Raw genomic sequence first — 20,435 nt, 5'->3', positions numbered from 1 at the left:
TCTTTTTATCCTGCCCTTGTTGAAAGCTACCTACAAGGTGTTCCTGCAAGATGTGGAGTGCAGCTGCTGGGTGCCTGCGGGGCCGGGCTGTGGCTAAAGAAGGGTTTCTCCTGTTTGCCAGGGTGAAGATGGGAGCCACTACTGCTCCTTGCCGGACCGCGCTGCCCGGGGCCCAGAGGAGGGTGGTGACAAGGGCCACGGCAGCAGCAAGCTTGCCTACACTGTCACGGACGTGCCCCCCTGGTACCTGTGCATCCTGCTGGGCATTCAGGTGTGACGGGGGAGCAGGTGGAGGCTGCGGGTGGGTGGAAGTTTAATGGTTATTCAGCTGGTTAATGGGGGGTCAAAGCTGAATCTGGGAGTGCTTCACCTTCACTGGGCATGAATGGAGCTGTAGGGCTGGATCTCGGTGGACTCAAGTCCTTCCCACTGCCTCCTGAGCACAGCGTGGTATCCTTGTGCCCACAGCTCCTTTGTGCCCCTTGAAGTGCAAATGGGAAGGCAGAGTCCCAGGGCTGGGGCCAAATAGTTAATAAGAACAGGTCAGCTCCCTCAGCTGAAGGTAGCCAAATGTCTAAGGGCTTCTGAACTTCTGCCTTCCCATGGCAATAAAAACTCATCAGAAGAGCCCACATTGCTTTGGCTGGAGTCCATGCCCAGGTGTGTTAAATGACCGAATACCACCAACGGAGCCTCAGGGAAGAGAGACCTCAAAGTGATTTAGGTAACGACGGACTGTGCTTGAAGCTTGGTGATCATTTTGTACTTTATTTCCTTAAACGGTTATCTCAAATTGAAAATGTATTAAACCAAGCTTTTCTGAACACATCTGCATCATAATTTTAAGAAAACATGCCTCTAAGGAGCACAGTGAGTTTCTGAGTGCCACCGGTTCCCACCACTGCTGTCCTGTGCTCTCAGGTAAGAATTAACAACTGAGGTTAACATTTAAAGCAAAAACAAGTTTGAAAAATTGTTTTCACATTTGGTAATTAACTGAAGATCATTGTAGAAATATGTCTGTGACTCTTCTGAAAAATGCAATTCCTGTGCTTTCCATTCTTTGGCATCCATTTTTTATGGTTGTCCATAAATACACTGTGTGGTAAAATCTACTGATAGTAAAGAATGGGTAGCTCCAATCTGCCAACTTTTTACGTTATCCTTTGTGGTGGAAATCAGATGGACTGAAACTTTTGCACTAGCTTTGCCTGATTGCTCTCTCTCCCTACCGTGGGATGTCCCCACCTTCCTGGAAGAGTGGCCCGGACAGCTTTGTCTGCAGGTGCTGGGGATAAACTGGTTGTGTCCGACATGGGTCTGGGGAGTCCATACCACTACAAAAGGTCTTTGGGCATGGAAAGTGTGAGAGTTTGCGGGGTGCACTGCAGTTCTTGTAGGAGCTTTGGAACAGCGCCTGACATTGCATTGAAGTTGCCAAAAAAGAGAACGGGTAATAGTAGTACTGCCCAAACACAAATCTATGAGTTACTTTTAGTTTTCCCCCGACAACACGGTAGTAATATACAGCCAGTTCTGTGTTCTTCTTCACCCAGTCTTTCTCTGTGGCTCCTAGCATTTCCTGACAGCCATGGGAGGTCTCGTAGCCATCCCGCTGATCCTCGCCAAAGAGCTTTGCCTCCAGCACGACCTCCTCACCCAGAGCCACCTGATCAGCACCATCTTCTTTGTCTCAGGGATTTGCACCCTGCTGCAAGTCCTCTTTGGAGTCAGGTAGGCCAAATGCAAGAAATGGGACATGTGACAAAACAGTTTGTAGATGAAGTTACCAGGTCCTCGACCACCAGTCTGCTGTAGAGTTTATCTGTCAGTGACGGTCATTTGCTACCCTTGGGCAATCAGGGCACATGCCAAAGCACCCTGAAATCACTGTGCGCGATAGCTGTACGGGGCTACCTTGCTGTTCTGACTTTTGCATCTCCTGGTACTTGATGTACCTTTGAGCTTATAAGGAATCTGTCCTACAAAATAATACAGCACTGAAACATGCAGTAAGCTGTAGCTGCTTTCTCCTTACCCCAGCGATCCTCCAGCTGGGGCAGGACTCATCTGATCTGGTCCCAAGATCAAGGGAGCACAGAGCCTATAAGAAACTCTGGGGTGGGGCGTAATTGGGAGAAATCAGAGCCCGTCTGCCACCCCTTAGGGACTCAGGGAGGAGCTCTGCAGCATATCCCGTTAAGCGGTACTACTTCCCATGCTCAGGGATTCATGACACCATCTGAGTGTAAGCAAGGTAAATCCTCTTTGCTGCTGAGATGTTGAAGAGCCAGTGGTGAGGAGATGAGCGTGGAGTTGCCATTCACTACCCGGAAAGTGAAGTACTTAATAAGAGACGTGACTGCAAGCACTCTCCCTTGCCACAAAGACCTTGTATCTTTGATGGCCTTACAAAATTTCTTTTGTTCCCCTTGTCATGATTCTGGGCTGCCTCTCTCTTTCCACAGGCTTTCCTCCAATATGATGAGAACCCATGTTTCTTGTTTCAAAGGCAAAAATCACACATTCTTTGGCTTCTAAATCTGAGGGACCTGTTTAAAACTCTTCTACCATCAAATCACTGGTCAACTGCCAGCTCCACAAAATGTTTTCACTCCTGTTTCTTTCCCCAGTGCAACTTTTCCATCTCTGTCTGTATTAAGAAGTGGCTGTAGGCAAATCTCTCCCTGGAGGGTGCTCCCCTTCTCCTACATTGCTTAGTGGAGCAAGGCAAACACCCTGGCCACGAAAAAGAGAGAATCTGATTCTTCTCAGTTTGGTGAAATTCAGGCTGGGGTGCACTGGTGTGCACAACTGTAGCTGTGGCTGCTGGTGCGATTCAGGCTGGAGTCCTCCCAGGCACCTCCCAAATGCCTCGGTGAATACCCGAGAGCCGTGACGTCCGCTCCTTGCTGTTAGCCGACGATGAAAGAGTAGCAGGGAGCCTCTCCTGTGGCTTGAATAGCTAAATGAGGAACAACAGATCAAATGAAGTGGTAAGGAGTTGTTCCCGCAGGATAAGCTTGAGTGGCTTTTGCTGTGCTGAGGACACAATTGCCTTGTTGCTGGCCCCAACTGTAATGCGTGAGGACATTCCTGCTGGAAAGGTGGGACCCAGCCTGCAGTGTGGCCAGAGGCAAACCAAGCCTGAGGAGACAGCTGGAAGTAGTTTATTTTTTCTCCTTTTGCTGTATTCTCAAATGCTGTAGTAGTTTATAACTATGAGTCCGCAAAAGACAGAGAGAAAAATGGTAAATAACGAGTTGGAGGGGATGCTTTTTCCTGGAAAACATCTGTGCCATTCTCCAAGGCCCTGGGGAGCCCTCTGCTAAGTGCTCTGCACAGTTCCCAGTGTCCATGTCTAAGAAAGACTAATTCAGAGAACAGGTATGGAGACAATCTGTTACTGTGGCACAGGGAAGGGAGACCGTTCTTCTTACAGAGGCTGGCCTGGTTAGCCTGGCAAAGTGGCGGCTCGGAGGGGTGCAGCTGCAGCCTGCAACCAGTCTGGGAGAGAAGTGGGGGGCAATCAGACAGGGAGAAACCGTTTTGGCCAAAAGACAATGTTGACACGTGAACGAATGGATGGGAACTGGCCATGGAGGTGGGGAGGTTCCCAGCAAAAGCAAGTGCAGTTTGGGAGCAGCCCTTCAGAAGAGGTAGCCAAGGAAAAAGCCCGACGCACTGCAACCTGCAGCTCGTTTGTGTTACAGAGCATGAAAAAGCAGTGACAGGTCCCAGACGGTCACTGGACACACTATCCAAGAGGCTCCTGAAGGGAGACACCGGTGACTTGCCATTATGGCGAGACCCCTTAGCAGATGCTTGGACATCGTGTAGTGATGATCAGAGCGTAACTTTTCCTTCTGTAAACCTGCAGCTTTCCCTGGAAAGAGCTCAGCATGCCCGCTATGCATCACCTCGGCACTCCAGTTTGCTCTGAGCCCACCCATGCCAGCACCGGCTGTGAAAGAGCTTGCAGGCCAACGCAGCAGGAGCTATAAATCTATTGTTAATTTAACAGTGGTGGCACTGGGCCTTCTCTGTTTCTTTTTGTTTGTTTTTTGCCTTGCCCAGCCTTTGAAGGCTGCAACATGTTTGGCAGAATGCCATAAATAAGTGACTCCACAGATGACTTGATATTCAAATATAACTTACTGGCTAAGCACCCACAGTGCTTTGGTTGCGCATGGCATGAGTAATTGCAGTGGTATAAATATTTGTTTTAGGTGACAGAGACATGGTGCTGTTACAGCTATGCAATCTTGTATTTTCCAGTACGTTCCAGACAATGGTGGAAATGCCTCTGGTTCAGGGAAATCCGTGCCCTGCCAAAGCACTCACCTGGCTCGCTGCGCTGCTGCTTTTCTGAGCCGGCACCATGAGAGCTCCTGGTGCAAGGAGAGGTTCCTTTGGGGGCTGCTGCCAGGAGCAATTCCTAAGTGGAGGAAGACAAGGCACCTCAGAGGTTTCCCTCAGCTTGTTCAGAGCAGCTGTGCCAGCCTGTGCCCTTGGGCAGCTTTGGGTTCTTCAAGCATCCTAGAGGAATGGCCAAAACAACTTGCACTGCAACGGGGGAGGGCTTAATGCCTGTGGTGGCTCCTGTTTCCATTTCTCCCTGCGTGAAGGGAGAAGAGGCCGTTGTAGCTCACAGGAGCACTGGCTCTGCTGTACAAAGCTCTGTGCAAAGGCAGTGCTGAGCGCCTCCAGAGATGCAAGCTCCTTGCTAGCCTGGGGGGTTTCCAGGGCGAGGGTTACTCTAAGCCAGGAGATACACAGCCTGGGGGAGAGCCAAGGTCTCACCCAGCCAGCGTGCTCAGACCTGTCCTGTCCGTGCAGGTCTCCTTTCCAGTGCCGGTGCAAACAGGACAGAGTCATTAGCTTTAAAAAACTGCACTAAAAGCCAACTCACATTTGAGTTGGGAGTAGCCAGCGCATGTCCTTGTGTTCATGAGCAGGTTGTGAAGAAAATTGAGGCAGCTGAAGGGGACAGAGGAAGCAATTGCATATTGGCAAGATTTGGGCCTAGGTTGATGCTGAGCTTTTCTTCAGTCTTGCCATCTTTCTTCCTTGGTCTTCCCCCCTCCTCCAGCTTTTTCCTTTGGCTGTCGTTTTACTCTGTGCAGGTCTGAGGTCTTGTCACACATTCAGAGGACGGATTTTCCTTAATGCAGGGTAGCAGGGTTTGACCGCAGCACCAATGTACCCCTCCATTGTCGGTGTTTGTACCTGAGCTCTTCTCCCTGGGTCGTTGCTCTTCAGTGGAATGGGCAGCAATTCCCGCCCGTGGTCAGTGATGGGGACCTGCCAGAACAATTCAAAAGATAGTGCCAGAGGCCATGGGCAGAGTGATTTTTTGAATTTGTTTTGCTTTCCTTTCTCTCACCCCTATGGAGGTGGGTTTCTAGCATTCTTGCTCGTCATCTTTTCCCTCTGCTCTCCTTCCAGGTTGCCTATTATTCAAGGAGGGACTTTTGCATTCCTGACCCCCACCCTGGCCATGCTGTCTCTCCCCAAGTGGAAGTGCCCTGCCTGGACACAGAATGCTACCCTAGTGAATGCCTCTTCACCAGACTTCATCGAAGTCTGGCAGACGCGGATGCGAGAGGTATATTACATTTTCGGTGGCACCTGCTCTGTATCGGGGCTGCTTCCTTTTAGAAAAGTGCCTGACCATGGCAGGGCCATCACTGCTGGAGAACTCTCCATCCCCAATGAACCTTGACCCTCACCATGTTGCAGCTTCCTAAGCATCTATTCTCTGGAAAAAAAACAGGTGCTTCACTGCTGCTGAACAGCGGACATGCAGACCTTGGGTGGTTTATGGTCCCTGCAAAGTGTCCACGGGTCCAGACAGATCCCTTCTCCATGAATCATGGTTCGCTTTGAGGAAGGAAGGCAGGGAAGATGTTTCCAAGGAAGGGACTCTATCTAAGCACAGCAAACCTAGTAAAAAAGAAATGCAAGGGCAGAACTTACTGTAAATATTAAGGAAAAATGCATTCTTAGGTAGTCAAAAGAGAGGAGGAAAGGTCAGGAGTCTCACTGCCTTGTTCTACATCTATTGCCTTATCAGAGTAAGTAGCTAAATTTGCCTCTATTGATCCATTCATTGGGGTGCTTTGCAAAGCCCTTGGGAAGCGTTGCGAACTCACGACGGATTTGCTGTGCAGCACAGGCTGTCCTCCCTATGGATACACGTAGATTTATCGTAAGGGCACTGCTGCCTTCTCCTTTCAGGCTGGGTGCTTCATCCCAGTCCCTCTGTTTCTCTTCTCTTTCGAGCTGGGGAAGGGAAGGTGCTTAGCACCATGGAAGACCCAGCCTGGGTTTATCACCAAATCTGTGAGGGCTGAGAGCAGCCTCACCCAAGTCCCCTGCCTGGAGCTGACGTGAGCAGCGAAGGGCATCTCAGGATGTAATTGCTGGCTACTTAGCAGTGACTGTCAAACACAGGAGAGCTCAGGGTGATAAATGTGTCCCCAGAGGGAAACTAATACTCAGAAAAAAACAGAGGCTGTAATGACCCACCTGCCCTACCAGTGTGCTGAAGTGCCCCAAGCCCTTCCCAGATGGCACATGAGCAGAGACCATGGCCCTACTCCTGTTTTCGGGGCCAGAGCTTTTGCCTTGTGTTTTGGGGGAGCAGGAAGAGAGACTGCAGGGAAACTGATGCATGCTTGGGTGGCCCAAGAGGACAAGGAGGAGGGGGTCTCTGGAACAAAAGTAGCCCTAGTGAGGATTCAATCCATCAGCCAAGGGGCAGTTGGTGAGCTGGTACTTTGGTGGTCCTTCCCCACACGTAGCGCTCTGTCAGACTTTGCTGTAGTCTGTGGGAAGCCCCTGTGCCGGTCTGTCAGTGGAGGCTGGGCTTGGCTCTCACACCAGATTTGCAATGACTTATGAAGGAAAGGCTCAACACCTCAAGCTCCTTTCAACCTCTGCTGTCTTCCTCCATTTTTCCAGGTGCAAGGAGCTATCATTGTAGCTTCCTGCTTTCAAATCTTCATTGGATTTTCTGGCCTGATCGGATTTCTGATGAGGTTCATTGGCCCCCTGACAATTGCCCCCACCATCACCTTGGTTGCGCTACCTCTCTTTGACTCGGCGGGGGACGAGGCTGGGCAGCACTGGGGCATAGCATTCATGTAAGTCTCACTTCCCCATGGGAAGGCTGAGTATAGACTAACCACCTACCTCTAATGTGAAATAAAGTGTCGCTCTCTGTAGCAGGGTTCCCCTGGGTTCAAGGTTTATTTGTTGAGCGCTAACATGTGGCAGGCTTGTGCAAGACAGCAGTGTGGCATAGTCACCAGTCTGTCCCCCTCTGTCCCCATGGAGGTTAGAGCCCTCAGCCACAAAGGAAAACCTGAAGAAAGAGTTTAAAAAAATCTGATTTTTGTGAAAATCCAAAGTTCATAGGTCAGCAGAGAAAGAAGTCTTTCCTGTGTGTGGTTCCTGGGGGCAGTCTCCATCGCAGTTGTCTATGCACACTGTCTTACACACCCATTATTTAAGCTGAAAAAACATTCTTCAGATGACAAAGTTGGGCACTCAGAGTTAGGTATTCCTTGAGGTAGAATAGCTGGTGCTTTATGTATTGTTTTCACATGATAAGGAGGAATTGTTTTCTCCACAGAACGCCTGGGGGGTTCTGAAAATGTCTGTGCATGTGGCTTTGCAGCATTGAGTGCTCTTTCAGGGATATTTGTGTGCATGCCCTTGTGTGTGAGTGTAAGAGTGTGCTTAGTGGCAGAATCTCCTTGGTATTTCAGAAATGAATTAAAAAAGTAGAAGTGCCGCTGCATGGCTCCCCTGCAGATTTGGCACCTTCAGGTCCCTAATGCAGACTTCAACTTCAGATAACCTGCAACAGGAGTAGGTTGTTATCCTCTCCATGGCGTCCCATCAGTTTGCTAGTGCTTTCAGAGCTGCCTTTGGAGACCCAGTGGCCAAGCTTGACTGCAGCCCCGGGAAGGTAGTGCACTGTTGTGGGAATGTGCTTCCAGTCCACTTCTCTCTTGTTCTCTCCTCCTCCATGCACCTGCCTTCCCAAGTCCTGAAAGCCACCTCTCTTCTCCACCACCAGTTCCTCATTTAGACAGTTTCTTCCACCAGGACCACATATGACCCCCAGCCCTGCCTGTCCCCAGCTTTTCTTTCACCATTATTTCTCCCACCACATCTCTGGCTTCTTGTCCTGTTCTCCAGCTCTGACGATTTGTCCTAGCCCTTTTGCTTAGCCAGTCTGAATTTTTCCTTCAAAATGTATGTCCTTGTCTGGACTACCTCTGTTTTCTGCCTCCTTTCTCTAGTCAGTGGCTCCTAATTCAGTCCCTCACTTGACCTCTTTGTCTAACTGTGCTGCTTGATTAATGGAGTCTTAGCCCTCCAGCCCATGTCCCTGTTCTCAACCCTGATCACTCTTTCTGTCCTGTTCATTTCTGTACCATCTTCTACCCGTGCTAATCCCAGTCCTTTCTTCCACGACTCACACCTTAGCCCCAACCTGATCATTGTGCTTTGAGCTGTCTGAGTTTTTGTCCTCTTTTGCTGCCTCCATGCTCTGTGGGTGCCATTAAGCAAAGGGGGAGAGGGGTGATGGAGAAGGCAGAAGACATAAGCCAGGTGGTCTCAGCCTGGCTGTCCAGCCCATCACATCCCAGAGCCTCCATGACGGGCAGTACCCACTGTTGCCTCAAGAAATTGGTCTAGTGCATGCTCACTTGCTCCCTGGTGATGGTGCATCGCTGAGCAAGGCCTGGACATACTCAGAAAGCTCAAAATCTTTATGGGCTGCAAATGGTAAAGCCTGAGATGTTTCTGCTGACTGCTTGGGAGCTGGGATGAATGATCATTGTTACAGACTCATCATAGTTGAGCAGATTTTTGTGAGAAAGAGCAATATCCCTTACCCCAAAGAACAAGTTCTACTAAATCTTAAATTTCTGCTCCAGGTAATAAGCAGACCCTGCTACTGCTCAAGGCAAAATGACTTTCTCAACGCGGGTTATATACTATGTCTATTACCTGAACATCACTCTTTGAAATAGGGTTGGGATATATTTTTCCAGAAATATTTGGCCTGAGGCAGACGTTTTCCATGGAAATTTTCATCCTGAATGGGTAAAGTTAGGCAGAATATAGGCAGCTGAAAATGGCGTTTGTTAATGGAATGTGTCGGGTGACATGAATAATAAGCAGCGACACCTACCCGAGATAGATGAGGGGTCTGCAGTGACTCATAAGCCTGCCGAGCACCTTTGTTAATGCAAATGCACAAAATGTGCACTGACGCAGTCTGTCTGGGCTCTGTAGCTTTAGAAATCACAAATGGAAACCAGTTCCTCCTCAGACTTTCTGCCTCCAGTCATTCAGTGCTTTGAATTGTGATTGACAGACAACCTTTGACTGTATGTCATGGCGTATTTTTGAAGAGAGGTGAGGTTAACTTCTCCTTTGCACTGCTGGTATTCTGCTTGCCAGTCAGTGTTGCACCTATAGCTCGTCACTTTTTCATGACTACCAGGTTTCCATGCACTGTTGGTGCACTTCAACTGGTGCAATTGATTTCTCACCAAATCCTATCCGTATTAATTCACTTGATATATAAAATTCAGATTTGCTATAAAAAAATGAGGACCCCTTCAGAGGCCTGGTTAACAAGAGGAAAATGTCCCAGGTCTTCTACCAGCTCAATAACCAAGGTGGGGTGCCCAGTCCCTGCGCTCTCACTGCATATTGCAGCCTCCAGCTTCAGCTGGTTGCCCTTTCTGGGGGGAAGACACACTGAGGGCAGACAGGACCAGCTGTGCTGCCATTGGCGGGAGGTGCATCCTACATGAAGGATGGGAGAGGAGCTGTCATGGTTGCTTCCACCAGAACAAGCCCTGGGTACTGCTAGGGGCACGTGTGGGCACCCCTGCCTTGGAGGACCCCTACACTGCGCAGCCCTCACAGACCGGACAGCCATGCTTTCTCCTTCGTGGCTGGCCAAGGGGGCTCTCTGGGCACCACGTGCAGCCCCAGAGTCCCACCGTGTTTTTTTCTCTCAGAGTGGGGACTTGCACAACCAAATCAAATCCTCTTTCTTTTGTCTGTGCCATGTAGGAGCTTTTTGACGCTTGCAGAGCAGCACAGGTAAACCTGAAACTGGGAAACCAATAAATCGTATATTTCCAGTATATCTGAGTTACATAGAGGTTCAGGGACAGTTTCCTACATAGCCTCCCTGGACCTTGCACATCTCCCAGGTTTTCCTTTTACTCAAGTGTAATTTTTAAGCTCTTGGAACCGTGTGATACTCAGTGATGCACCATTGGGGGGGTCGGTTTTGAAACAAAAGTTGGAAGAAAATCTTTGCAAATGCAGCAGAGGTGTTGGTAGAGCCTGATGGAAAGTTTGTTCCACCCCAGGCTTGCTGGGGAGTGGGGAGCCACCCTCTGGTGCCGAGAGCCTGGTTTTTGGGGTCCTCTGGAATCCTGGGTCCTCGGGTAGCGGGTCTGCAGTTAATGTGGGGACAGGCGGGCAGCTCAGAACCACTTTGTCTCATGGTCTGGTTTTCCCTCCTTCTAGGACTATTTTTTTCATAGTTCTGTTCTCTCAGTACCTGAAAGATGTCCCTGTGCCGCTGCCGTCTTACCAGAGAGACAAGAAGTGCCGCTTCTCCCCAGTCTACCTCTTCCAGATCTTCCCAGTACGTTGGGGTTCCCGGAGACCCAGTGGCCATGGCAGAGGGACTGGCCTCACCCACCCCGGGCTGTCTGGGCTCTTTCCACTCGTCTCCAGCCGAGTCAGTGCTTCCCAGCCCAGCCTGTGGCAAGGGGGCACAGGGAGAGAAGGTCCCCATGGCCCTATATGTGGGGAGGGAAAGCCACCAGGACCCCCTGCTATCCCTCTGCCTCCATCCCATGTGCAGGGGAAAGGGTCAGGAAGGGAGACACTTTGTCCCCCACAACTGTGCTGGAGACATGGCCATGCCCTAACCGAACCCCACTGCTGCATGTGATGGGCAGGTGCTGCTGGGGCTCTCCCTGAGCTGGCTGCTCTGCTACGTGCTGACGGTGACTGACGTCCTCCCTGTGGACCCCACTGCCTACGGCCACCTGGCCCGGACGGACACCCGCGGGGACGTTTTGTCCCAGGCTCCCTGGTTTCAGCTGCCCTACCCAGGTACCACTGCCCCCCCTTTCCCCATCCTGCCGTGCTGCTCCCTGGTCTAGCTGGCACCTCTGCTTATGGCTTGCAGGGGGAGATGAAATGCCAAAAATCAGGCAAACACCCGCAAGCCTCCCTGCTGTTCTGCCCCCGCCCCCCGCAGTAGATCTCAGGGCAAATGTGCCCTCCCGACCTGAACCGAGCTCTTTCCTTGCAGGTCAGTGGGGAGTGCCAACTGTCAGCCTGGCTGGGATATTCGGCATCTTAGCTGGGGTGATCTCCTCCATGCTGGAGTCTGTGGGAGATTACTATGCCTGCGCCCGCTTGTCCGGGGCCCCACCGCCGCCAAAGCACGCCATCAGCCGCGGGATAGGGGTGGAAGGCATCGGCTGCCTCCTGGCCGGGGCCTGGGGGACAGGGAACGGAACCACGTCGTACAGCGAGAACGTGGGAGCCCTGGGCATCACCAAGGTGAGCCTTGCTGCAGCAGGGTGGCTGTGGTGCCCTGGCCCTCCTGGAGGTTTCCTCCAGGGGTGTGTGTACAAAGGAGTGGTGCACATGGGTATATATGAAAAATGTCCCCTGACAAATTGGTGACCACCTCAGTAGCAGCACTACGAATCACCTGACAGAGGCAGTCACTCCCTCTCTTCCTCTGCCCATGGTCTGCGCTGTCGGACGAGCGCACCTGGCTTAGGTGAGACTAAAGAGAGCATGTTACAATGGAGCTAACCTGGAAACCTTCTGAGGAATGACTTTATCAAAGACTGTCTGTCTGTCTGTCTTCCTAAATATATTTACAAAGAGGAGAGGAGAGGAGAGGGAAAAGAAAGAAAAAGAAAATATTTAATAGGGCTTCAAATCACAGAATTTTTATAACCCGAGGATGGCAATCTTGTGAAAGGTAGACTATTTCTTTGGGATTATAAAATGTGATGGCAAAGGTTTATATTTTTACCTCTCTATCAAGTTTTGTGAATCCCTTGAGTATGTTATTGCTCTTATAAGGGAAAGAAATTTCCAGAGATAAGCTGACAATCAGATCATAGATTTTCACTAAGCTTTACAGCCAGGGGATGGCTACATCCAGCAGCCAACTGGAGAACATTTTTAAATCATTGTCAAATAAGCAATGTCATGTCAGCAGATCTGTGAGCCAGTAAATAAATGCAGAATTTGACTTATGGCTCCCACTGTATAATATTGCTTATTTCACTGGATTTTGTAAACCTCACTCACAATAACCATTTTTCACAGACTGAAGCGTTAGTGTTTGACCAAGGTGGCTGCTTCCAGCAGCAAGGGCTGTCTGGATGTCTGCATGGAGTCCAGTTTAGCCTGTCACTCCATATACCTTGTCACTATGAAACCTGTGCATGTTGACCATATACCTGAGCCCGTTCTTTCCTGACCTGTAGTTTGCTCCGTACACTGTATGTATGGGATGTCGCATAGTGCAGAAGTGCCCAGACTCGTAATTGTCAGATTACAGGACATGTTCTCCCCATGTACACCAAGTCCTTCAGGTGGACATGCCATCCTTGCTGATTCAGAAGAGATGTTTCTCTTCGATCCCACCTTGTTCACAATTCAGAGGGCAGAAAATACAGTCTTATCTCAGTCAACCTTAAATCAGTGTAAAGACTCTGGCTGGGATGCTGAGAACACAAGGCAGATTTCATTTTGGTTTTTACATGGGAAACACATTTCTCCATAACAAATGGAAACACAAGGGACTTGTTTCCTCTGCTTAAACAGAGTTGTTCAGCACCACCTGAAACATTTTTGGAGATCTCAGATATCCACAGGGGCAAGGAGAAGCTGCCAGAAGCTGCCAAGATGCAACATCTTAAATGGCACCAGGCACCTATGTTTAAGCTGCTTTATCAATCCCAGCATGCCAGTACTGAGGTTTCATTTCCAAGAAGAGGATTTTTAAGGAGAGGTAAAGACCAAAGAGTCACTATGCAGATAGTCTGGAACTGTGCAGTTTCTTCAACCTTAAGAAAGAGAACTGATTTTCTTGTTTTCCTGACATAACTGAAACAAACTCTAAACTAGAGACTTTAGCGGCACACGCTCACAGTTGTGGTATCAGTGGATTAGGTAATTTGCCTTTAAGGCCAACTCCATATACTGGGTAATTCAACATATTGGCAAATTAAGAATTTGAAGCTTCATTCTAATCCTGGAACAAACAGGTCTGTTGGCTTTATTAAATTACAGTTTTGATGGTAATGATGTCCCAAGCCAAAGAATATAAAAGCCCAAGAATATAAAGGAACCAAAGAATATAAAGACAAGGACAAAGAATATAAAAAGCCCACCTGAAGGCAATGCATGATCTTATTTTGAAACTTCCCACCAAATCTTTTTCATTTATCTTTCACAATCAAGCAAGACTTAAAATATTTTAAAGGGACATATTTAAAAAAATACTCAAAAAGAGACACTACTAGTTACTGGGAATGTGAAAGGATTCACAGAAAGCCCTTCACGTAAATATGACATTCCTCAGAGATTTAAAGGGAGGGATAAAATATTTAATTGAATTGTAAAATGTTTGCAGAGGATTACAGAGTTCCCTTGCCGAAGACAGGAAAGTTGTAAATCTTGGCACAATTCTTTAAGCTGTCCAAGTTTTGGTGTGGCCAGGCATATCTTGAATTGAAAATCTAATAAATATTGCTGCTTTTCTTTTTAGTTTCCATAGTCTGTAAATGTCTTTTTCATCCCTTTTTTTGGCAGATACTCCTTTTCTTTCCCATTTGCATGCTCTAACAGATCTGAATGAAAGGAATGGCTTGGTGCTTCATCCCATCTCTGTTGTAGGGCCCAAGCAAGAAAAGGCCACCCTGGCTCTTCTAGGGAAAAAAAGTGAGAAAAAAATGGTTTTACTGAAGCTAGATGGGTGACGAGAGATAGAGACAGACTAAGAGACTTCTCTGCTGCTTATTAGCCACTTGTTGACCATGGAAAGGCTGTATCAAGCAGCCAGCCTGGCCAGCTCTGCTCTCCCAAATCTTGGTCTCCAGACAATGGAGGGATCAGTGTGGGAGACCTAGCTGAAAGCCATTTTTAGGTGGCAATCCAAACCCTGGTGGAAGGGTTGTCCAGGGAACTGACTGGGTGGTTGCAGCTCCAGTCTGTGGGTCTCCCAGGACATTTCTAGCCTGGAGCAGGAGCAAAGCTGTGTGTGGGGATTACTGTGCTCTTAATTTAATAGCAAATTTTTTGTTTAACAGCGAACTTAAATTCCTGACAACAGTAGGAAAGAGGATAACATCAAGTAAAGAGGTGTGGATCCATGATTGCTCTCAAAGTACCTTTCATGATAAATATTTACTAGTCTGCAAATATAGATGCTTCCTGCGCAGCGTGAGCATCCCAGCACACCGGTGGCTGCATCTGAACCTGTGACTGAACGTGCCATTGAGTGCTTCAGCCTGAGGTGCAACCCCTGCCCAGTGGGCTGGCGCTGGAGCCCGCCATCGCCTGCCTCTCTGCGCCAGTCGGTGTGTGACAGCCTCCTCTTCCTCTTGCCCCAGGTAGGGAGTCGAATGGTGATCATTGCTGGGGCCTGTGCCATGCTCCTGAGCGGCATCTTCGGGAAAGTCGGGGCGATGCTTGCCAGCATACCCACCCCCGTGATCGGAGGCATGTTCCTTGTGATGTTCGGAGTTATCACGGCAGTGGGAGTTTCCAATTTGCAGGTAACAGCTGTGCGAGTGCTGTTTCATCCCTAGAGAAGAGGACTTTTGTTTGAAGTCTGGTTCTTACCAGGCTAAGTCATAGCATCATAGAATCATACAATCACGGACTGGTTTGGGTTGGAAGGGACCTTAAAGATCACCTAGTTCCAACCCCCCTGCCATGGGCAGGGACACCTTCCACTAGACCAGGTTGCTCAAAGCCCTGTCCAACCTGGCCTTGAACACTTCTGGGGAGGGGGCATCCACAGCTTCTCTGGGCAACCTGGTCCAGTGCCTCACCACCCTCATAGTAAAGAATTTCTTCCTTACATCTAATTGAAATCTTCCCTCTTTCATCTTGAAGCCATCACCCCTTGTCCTATCACTACATGCCCTTGTAAAGAGTCCCTCTCCAGCTTTCTTGTAGGCCCCTCCAGGTACTGGAAGACTGCCATAAGGTCTCCCTGGAGCCTTCTCTTCTCCAGGCTGAACAGCCCCAAGTCTCTCAGTCTTTCCTCATAGGAGAGGTGTTCCAACCCTCTGATCTTTTTTGTGACCCTCCTCTGGACATAACTGCGCTGCAGCAAATGCAAACATTTGCATTGGTAGTTCCTCGAGTGAAGATGCGGGCACGTACCCAGCAGTGCTAAATCGCCGAGGGCTCCCTGGTCGGGGCAGGGCTTGCTGGCCCCAGGAGCAGCAGGATGCTGCCCAGGTCCACTCCTGCATGCGGTGTTTACATCCAAGCATGTCTTATGAACACAACAGTAATCCACAGATTTGGGTAATACCAGATGTAATGTGCAAAATTTCTCTGTGCAGTACACGGATATGAACTCCTCCAGGAACATCTTTATCTTTGGATTTTCTGTATTTGCTGGCCTCACGGTTCCCAACTGGGCAAACAAAAATAGTACACTGCTGGAAACAGGTAAGAAATGACATCAGAAGCATTTTCTGTAGCATAAAACTGAAGCAAGGGCTGATCCAGAGAAATCTTTTAAAATGCAGTTTTTCCTGATAAAACCCTGCTTTGACTGTTGCCTGTTTCTTTCTGGGAGAGCTGTTCTTGTCCTGTGCTCTGATGCACAGTCTGGTGTGGAAATTTCTGCTCTTGATGAGTGACTGCACCTCGCCAGATTCCTGTCAGGCTAGGGATTGCAGAGCTCTTCCCTGGAACACGGTCCTGGGATGGGCCTTTGTGCAGGAGAACACTCCAGGGCTGATTCCCGATAAAGATCTCCATGAATGAGGCTTTATTACGTGGTCACACACAATAAAACTTTGTGCTTCCAAAACACAAGAGCAGACTCACCTACTAAATTCCATCAAGTTCAATTTATTGAAATTTCCAGTCCTCCGACAGTTACCCCTTCGTTGTGTCTTGGGTGACTAATGTGTTTGTTTGTCACAAAGGCCATAGTGTACCTATGGCGTGCTGGGTGGGCTGTTCAAAGAGCTGGGCCCACAAATCACACAACCTATAGATGGTCTAGCTGATGCTCTACGCCACTGGGCTATTTTGCTCATGTCCATTAGCACTCACAGAGAAACATCACACCTGATTAACTGTGGTGAAATCCCACGCTAAATATACCTATACCGGGAGCTCGTGCTTTTGTGGGGAACTGCTTGGTGTTATGTCGTGGAGGTGCAGAATATGTTTGGAGCAGAAGGCGGCTTTTTCTGGGACAGTGCTGTGGTCTGCACTGTTAATAGGTTCTTAAGGTATTTATGAGTCGTCTCCTGACCACCAGTAGCTGGGTCAGTGAGTAATTATGCAGAATAAAACTGCAGGTCAGAAACTGGCAGTGAGATCAATTTCCCTTGCATTGCCAAATGGTAAGCTCTGCTTTGGGATTTGCAAGTCATGTCTAAACAAGCGTGCAGCTTGCAGCCTCTTGGCATGAGGTATTTTGCTGGTCAAACATGCGTCTCTCTGCACCACCATCCAAAGCTTTGTTTTTCCCCTAGGAATCATCCAGCTGGACCAGGTGATCCAGGTGCTTCTCACCACTGGAATGTTTGTGGGCGGACTCCTGGGGTTTATCCTTGATAACACCATTCCGGGTAGGATTTGCTGAAATGGGCTACTAGCTTGTGCCTGCCCCAGGGTTTGTTTCCTAGTATTTTTTGTCTTCATGATTACTGCTCTATGGGTAGGAGTTGTGCTAGCAACTGTGAAACACCGTGTGACTGAACTCCTCCCAGAGAGAGGTGAGGAACAGGAGAAATCACTGAAATGGTCTCTGGTTGGAAAACAGCAGCTTATCGAAAACTAACTCATTTTTCAGGAACAACCCAGTCTGAGGAAAAGGTTTATTTGGGAAATATGTCTTTTAGGGAAAAAGCCACCCTAGAGCCCTGTTGCTGGTTGAAAGGAGAGACAAAGGCAGCTACAAGAAGTGGAAGGAGCCAACGCATGCCTCCTTATGAGAGCTGCTAAAACTGCGGCTGAACTGGTGCCACAGCAGTGGAAAGCGGTAGGAAAGGCTGATGACCAAAGATAGGATATAGCACCTGCATCTGGCCATCACAGACAGCAAAGAGCCTCTGCTTTTCATTGAGCCTGGGGAGGGATGGCATAGGAGTAGGAGAAGAAACCCTCTTTTCTGCCACAGAAAAAGAGCAGGAAGGACACTGGTAGCCAGGTTATTTTACTGTCTCGGGCTTCTTGGAAAGCCAGTCTCCTTTTGGCTCATTAATTTTCTTGTAGCCCTTGACCTTCAGCTCCTCTGGGCAGAATTCAGAGGTGTGCTCACTCCCTGTCCCAAGAGGGACTCGCCCCCTCCAACAGTTACAGACACTTAGCTAGGGTAAATGCCTGTGGCTGACTAGTCCTGGCTCGCTGACTCCCCCGACTCCGCGGTATCTGGGCAGTTAACGCCCAGCCTTGCTTTCCTAGCATTGCATGACCCTCCCCTCTTTGAACAGTTCTTGCATCCCCCACGGCTTGTGAAAAGCCGTCTTGGTATGCTGGATCGCCATGGAAAGCAGTGGAGAAGACTGCTTATCTGGAAGCCTTTGCAGGAAGATGGGTATTGTCTAGAAGCTCGTTAGTGAATTTTTGTAAAGAACTTTGAAGCTAGAAGGGTTTTAAGTGCGAGGGATCTGTATGTTGTGCTGAGTTTACCGGGATCTGAGAAGTGGGTGTGAGGCACACAGGGTGGTCCTGTGCTCAGAACACCTGCTTCAATGTTTTAAACACAACAATCTCATTTTTGCTTTTGCAGGAACACAAGAGGAGCGGGGGCTGCTGGCGTGGAAGAATTGCCACAAGGGAGAGACGGACAACTCTCAGCTTGTTTCCAAGGTCTACGATCTTCCATTTGGCATAGGCACCAAACACTGTGCTGTCTCTTGGTTTCGGTATCTCCCCGCTTTCCCAAAAAGACTACCTGGGAGCAAGACAATGGATGAACTGAAGGCTGCTGGACAAAGGATCAGTGTTAAATCAAGCTCAGAAAAAGACTCTGAGATAGGTGCTGATACAAAGATATAAGCACTGGCCTGCAGGTGAACTCGTCTCTGAAGCAGAGGTCTGAAAAGTGTGTCTGCAGCCCCCAGCATTTGAACATGAGCTGGCAGCGCGTAGAGGCTGGAGCAGAAGAATGATAATGTCTCTCTTTTCCCAGCTCTGCCCCCCGCACCACTGGTGACCTTGAGGGAGGCATTTTGCCCGTGTCTGCTTCTGCCTGCCAACCTCTAGGAAGAACATAATTGCTCTTTGGGGAACACCAAAGCCCAAGAAATGTCTGGGAAAGATGTTCAGATTCCTTCCTTGCACTGAGGCTTGGGGAGCCCAAGGAGCAGCTGTTCAGCTGAAGCAGAGCTCTCCTTGTCCCCTGTCCTGGCTACTCACAGAAGGCATCCCTGGTGTGGGCCCTGTACGACTCTCAGGCATAACCTTGGGCTGAGGCTAACCCCCCCACCTTAAAGATCTGTAATGGCAATGCTCACCTCTCATCTTGTGGTTTACACCTTATCCTGGCCAAGGGGAAGAAACGGGCACCTCTAGATCATGATTCATCTCATTCCATAATCCCATATTTTAAAGTCAGTCAAATGAATGTTGTAAGAGAGGCATCTAAGGTCAATGGGATGGACTGTCTCCTGACCATGTCTCTCCCACCTTAGACTGCAGAGGGAATCTAGAGACCTTACTTAGGTTCTTGCGCTAACAGAAATACCCAGCTTCACTGAAATTAATCCCACCTGGGGTGCTGGGAGCAGCGTCAGAGGAGCCAGCTTCCCCAGGGCACCAAACCCTACAAAGATGAAGGAGAAAACTCTTCTGCTCGCAGTCTGATGCATCACTCCTACTGCTATGTCCTGTGTCCTCCCACCCTACCTGTTTGGTCTGGTGTGGTGACTGTGGGATGACAGCCACTTCTCTGGAAAATGGTTTGCAGATTCTTGCTCCTGTCCACTATCAGCAGAAACAGCCTTAACCTATATGGACATATACAATGTGATTGCACGTGGTGCTGGTTGCAGGTGGTGTGTAATAACATTGTTGCTGTACCATAAGCTTGTGTTTCCTGCATGGAGATTTGTACTTAGATATTTCTGGGGAAAAATAAACAAAATGTACAGTGTAATGATATTTCTCAGGGTGATTGGCATAGTGAGTGGCAGGTAGTATTCAAAGAATCACAGAGTAATTCGGGTTGGGAGGGACCTCTGGAGGTCATCTGGGCCAGCCCCTGCTCAGAGCTGGTCCTGTCAGACCAGGCTACAGAGGACTGTGTCCAGCTGAGCTACGGCTGGAGAGACATAGCCCCTTTGGGCAGCCTGTTCCAGTGTCTGACCACCCTCGCAGTGAAAAGAGCTTTCGCTTGTTTCCATCGGAACTGGAATGTCCAATGCTTCACCTTGTGTCTGCTGCCTCTTGACCTGTCACTGTTCCCCTCTGAGAAAAGTCTGACCCCGTCTTCTCTGTACCCTCCATTTGACAGCTGAAGGCTGCGATATGATGTCCCCTTAGCCCTCTTGTCTCAAGACTGAACAAAACCTGGGTGGTTTCAATGAAAAGCCTTTATTCCTCATGTCTATTGCAGTTCTGTTCTTTGGTCCTGTGCTGCAGCTGTAGCAGTATGTGGCTTTTTTTTTTTTATCGGTTGGGGGCATATTGGTGTCTTTGTTTTGGGAGTAAATGAAGCCTGAATAGATCGACTGTGTGAACACTGGGATCCTAGAGGATGAAACAATATGGTGTAAATAGTTTGCTGTTACAGCCTCTGTGGAGGCTGCAGGTGTACCTTTTTCATTCTCCTTGTAAGCTGTTAGGGCGCTGGCAAGTGCCAGAGGTTTGTATTTGCTTTAGTTCTGTTTAAAAAAAAAAAAAGTATCAGCACAGGTTTCCTACAGAAATCAGTCTTCAGTTGGCTTTTTTGTTCCCCCCCCAAGGATGTAGAACATTGCTTGCCATTTGAGAACCCACCTGGAGTCCTGCATCCAGCTCTGGAGCCCTCAGCACAGGAAAGACACGGACCTGTTGGAGTGGGTCCAGAGGAGGGCCACAGAAATGGTCAGAGGGATGGAGCACCTCTCCTAGGAGGAAAGGCTGAGAGAGTTGGGATTGTT

General features: G+C 49.0%; 1 protein-coding gene across 2 annotated transcripts in view; it reads left to right on the top strand.

The window, feature by feature from the left end:
- LOC104334492 (solute carrier family 23 member 1) overlaps window positions 1-19,441 on the top strand; it is a 34,102-nt gene extending 14,661 nt beyond the window's left edge. For both annotated transcript variants that reach the window (XM_009940134.2, XM_075428758.1), the window contains exons 4-14: window positions 122-271; window positions 1,577-1,734; window positions 5,449-5,608; window positions 6,967-7,148; window positions 10,576-10,696; window positions 11,016-11,172; window positions 11,375-11,628; window positions 14,706-14,870; window positions 15,672-15,780; window positions 16,824-16,919; window positions 18,083-19,441. In XM_009940134.2, coding sequence (XP_009938436.2) covers window positions 122-271; window positions 1,577-1,734; window positions 5,449-5,608; window positions 6,967-7,148; window positions 10,576-10,696; window positions 11,016-11,172; window positions 11,375-11,628; window positions 14,706-14,870; window positions 15,672-15,780; window positions 16,824-16,919; window positions 18,083-18,351 — 1,821 coding nt within the window. In that variant the 3' untranslated portion in view covers window positions 18,352-19,441. The remainder of the gene's footprint in view (window positions 1-121; window positions 272-1,576; window positions 1,735-5,448; window positions 5,609-6,966; window positions 7,149-10,575; window positions 10,697-11,015; window positions 11,173-11,374; window positions 11,629-14,705; window positions 14,871-15,671; window positions 15,781-16,823; window positions 16,920-18,082) is intronic.
- The last annotated feature ends 994 nt before the right edge of the window (window positions 19,442-20,435 follow it).

This window comes from Opisthocomus hoazin, chromosome 8 (assembly GCF_030867145.1).
Source record: "Opisthocomus hoazin isolate bOpiHoa1 chromosome 8, bOpiHoa1.hap1, whole genome shotgun sequence".
Lineage (NCBI taxonomy): Eukaryota > Metazoa > Chordata > Aves > Opisthocomiformes > Opisthocomidae > Opisthocomus > Opisthocomus hoazin.
Note: the sequence above shows the minus strand (reverse complement) of the source record. Positions and strands in the feature narration are given on the sequence as shown.